This window comes from Medicago sativa, chromosome 8 (genome assembly GCF_051527215.1).
Source record: "Medicago sativa cultivar Bolivia chromosome 8, Bolivia_mono, whole genome shotgun sequence".
Taxonomy (NCBI): Eukaryota; Viridiplantae; Streptophyta; class Magnoliopsida; order Fabales; family Fabaceae; genus Medicago; species Medicago sativa.
Window position 1 is genome coordinate 75,564,805 of NC_140756.1, and position 3,059 is coordinate 75,567,863.

The following is a 3,059-nucleotide window of genomic DNA, read 5'->3' on the forward strand; positions in this document are numbered from 1 at the left end:
ATCCAATATTTTCCCTGGCTCATATACTTCACAAAATACATTGTATTTTTATTTTCAATTTTTATTACAAATGGTCAATGTTAATTATTATAAAAAAAAAGATGGAATCGCAGATAACAATTCTTACCCGTGCTTGGCACGGGCTTCATACTAGTTATAAAAAAAGATAAAATGGAATATTATTAGTGCTCCATCGTGCTCCATATCGATTGATTTGATTCTCCGTTTATTTACGTTATAAAGAAAGGTTCATCACGCTACTAAACACAAAACAATACGCATCGAGAGAGCAGAGGCACAGATCTAGCCAGCAATACTATTTCCGTGTCTCTCTCTCTCCTCTCACTTTCTCACTCCAAATATCATGGGTTTCCCAGCACCATCCTCCTCCTCCGACACTCCCCTCAAGTTTCTCATATACGGCCGCACCGGCTGGATAGGAGGCCTCTTAGGCAAACTCTGTACCGCCCAAGGGATCCAATTCGAATACGGGTCGGGTCGTCTTGAGAATCGATCTTCATTGGAATCTGACATAGCTGAGATTAAACCAACACACGTGTTTAATGCTGCTGGTGTTACGGGTCGACCCAACGTGGACTGGTGTGAGACTCATAAAGTTGAAACTATCCGTGCTAATGTGGTTGGGACTCTCACTCTTGCTGACGTGTGCCGTGAACGTGGACTTATTGTTATTAATTTTGCTACTGGATGTATTTTTGAGTATGATGATCTTCATCTTCTTGGATCCGGGATTGGGTTTAAGGAAGAAGATACTCCTAATTTCATTGGTTCTTTTTACTCCAAAACCAAGGCTATGGTATGTTACATTGATTTGGAGTTGTTCTGTTTAAACATGTTTAAGATTGATGTTTTTTGGATCGTGCTGTGCAATGAGCTTAGTAAATGTTACTATTTTATTAAATTTGAGAATGCTGATTTGTTGAATTATTGGTTAGGACTGATCTGTTTATGTGTCGTTTTCATTTTCTTTTTGTTTACCTTAGATCTGTTTTATATTATATTTTAAAATAATTTTATGCTTGATTTATACATTACATTTCAGATTTCAGATGCGTATAGAAGAACTATAACGAATCACATTTCCGTGTTTTGATTTGTTTGATATGCTAATGTTACTTTTATATGCAGTAGTTGGAGTATCCTTGGTTGTCGGATCAAGATCAACAATCTAGAAAAAAAAATGCAGATTTCAGTTTTGTTTTATAATTTAAAATATTGAGTTTGAATCTAGATTGTCTGATCTTGATTGAATGATTACCAATGTTACAAACGAATGACTACAGGGAAGCTTGTTCATAATTTTTTTTTTCTCCGAAAAACATTAGTCTCTTAAGCGGTTCTTAGTTGCTTTATTGCATTAGTCTTTGTAATTGCGTGCGTAGAAATTCACATTAACAAAAAGAAAGCAAGGTGGTATTTTAGGTTAGACTTGAGATATGTGTTTACCTTGTTTTCCTTTTTTGTTAACACAGGTAGAGGATCTGCTGAGGAACTACGATAATGTATGCACCTTGAGAGTGAGGATGCCTATTTCATCTGATTTATCCAACCCTCGCAATTTCATCACAAAGATCACCCGATATGAGAAGGTTGTAGATATTCCAAACTCGATGACCATTTTAGATGAACTTCTTCCCATCTCAATTGAGATGGCAAAGAGAAACCTCACTGGAATCTGGAACTTCACAAATCCTGGAGTTGTTAGCCACAATGAAATCTTACAAATGTACAAAGACTATATCGATTCAAGCTTCACCTGGAAGAACTTCACTCTTGAGGAACAAGCTAAGGTGATAGTTGCCCCAAGAAGTAACAATGAGCTTGATGCGGGAAAATTGAAGAAGGAATTTCCAGAACTATTGTCTATCAAGGAATCACTCATTGAGAATGTCTTCAAGCCAAATCAGAAGGTTAAAGCTTGAGTACAAGGCTCACAATTTTATCATATATCATATCATTGTTTTGATTTATTTCAGCTTGTGTGGATGCTACAAAGATGTGCCTCTCCGTTCATATGATTCAGTGCCTGTATTTTTATTTATATGTTGTATTTGTATCAACTCTTGAATAAATTAGTTGCAAGTTACTCATTATCTCTTGTATGAATTTTAATTGCATTTAATCAGTTTGAGCGAGAGCTTTTGCGGATTTCTATGGGAGTGAACAATGATTCAGCAGGATCAATGCAGGAAAAAAAAACATTTCCTGTATATGGGGTATTATTTTTCACAAAAATATTAGTATAATTTTCATGAACTGGTGAAATGCATTTCAAGAGGGGCCTCGCAAAAATTCCTGCTAAAAGATCATATTTTCTTGTGGTGATTGGTGACGGTACTTATTAAAACACAAATATTTACAAATAGCTCGTGGATTTGTAAAAAAAACAACACTACCAAACAATTTAATTTGTCAAGCTACTTTTTTATTGTATTTTAATTTTTAAATTAATATTAAACAACGTTATTATATGTCAATTTATCATTCTTTTTGGGGTGGTGACACTGGGAATGTTTTCTTCCTTAGAAAGTTTAGAAGAGACAAACCAACTAAAAAGATATGCAGTCGCCAGGTGAAGGGGCCGCACACCATATTTTAATTCAGCAAATAATTAGTTTGATTTGATAAACAGTATGTACGGAAAATAACAATACACGACAAACTTTACTTTTATGATATTGAATAATTTTTGGTTTTATACGATTTTTGATGAATAAAAAACTATTTTTGTATTTTAAATAACTTGACATGGGACAAAAAGTTGTGAAGTAATTTAGTGCGGGATCAAATTTTATGTTTTTGACCTGCCTCTTGCATAGTTTGTCCTGTCCAGAACCAATTTTACAAATTATTTTATTATTTTATTCTACATTTCGTTACAAGCTCCACAATGATGATTGTTAAATTTAGATCAGCTCGTGTTATGCGAGGTTTTCGCAGATCAAATAAGCTCGTGTTATGCGAGGCTTTCACTTTTCAATCAACTTTTTTTTTGTTGCATTATGATTTTTGTTGTTAAATAAAAGTATTTACCAGTT

General features: G+C 34.2%; 1 protein-coding gene across 1 annotated transcript; it reads left to right on the forward strand.

The window, feature by feature from the left end:
- The first annotated feature begins 268 nt into the window (after positions 1-268).
- NRS/ER (nucleotide-rhamnose synthase/epimerase-reductase) lies at positions 269-2,114 on the forward strand. Its single transcript, XM_085732422.1, has 2 exons — positions 269-817; positions 1,494-2,114. Exons 1-2 carry the CDS (start codon positions 365-367, stop codon positions 1,941-1,943), a joined length of 903 nt encoding a protein of 300 aa, XP_085588548.1. The 5' UTR covers positions 269-364; the 3' UTR covers positions 1,944-2,114.
- The last annotated feature ends 945 nt before the right edge of the window (positions 2,115-3,059 follow it).

Coding starts and splice junctions, on each gene's coding strand:
- NRS/ER (XM_085732422.1), top strand. CDS start 365: ATGGGTTTCCCAGCACCATCCTCCTCCTCCGACACTCCCCTCAAGTTT. Junction 818..1,493: donor ACTCCAAAACCAAGGCTATG/GTATGTTACATT, acceptor TTGTTAACACAG/GTAGAGGATCTGCTGAGGAA.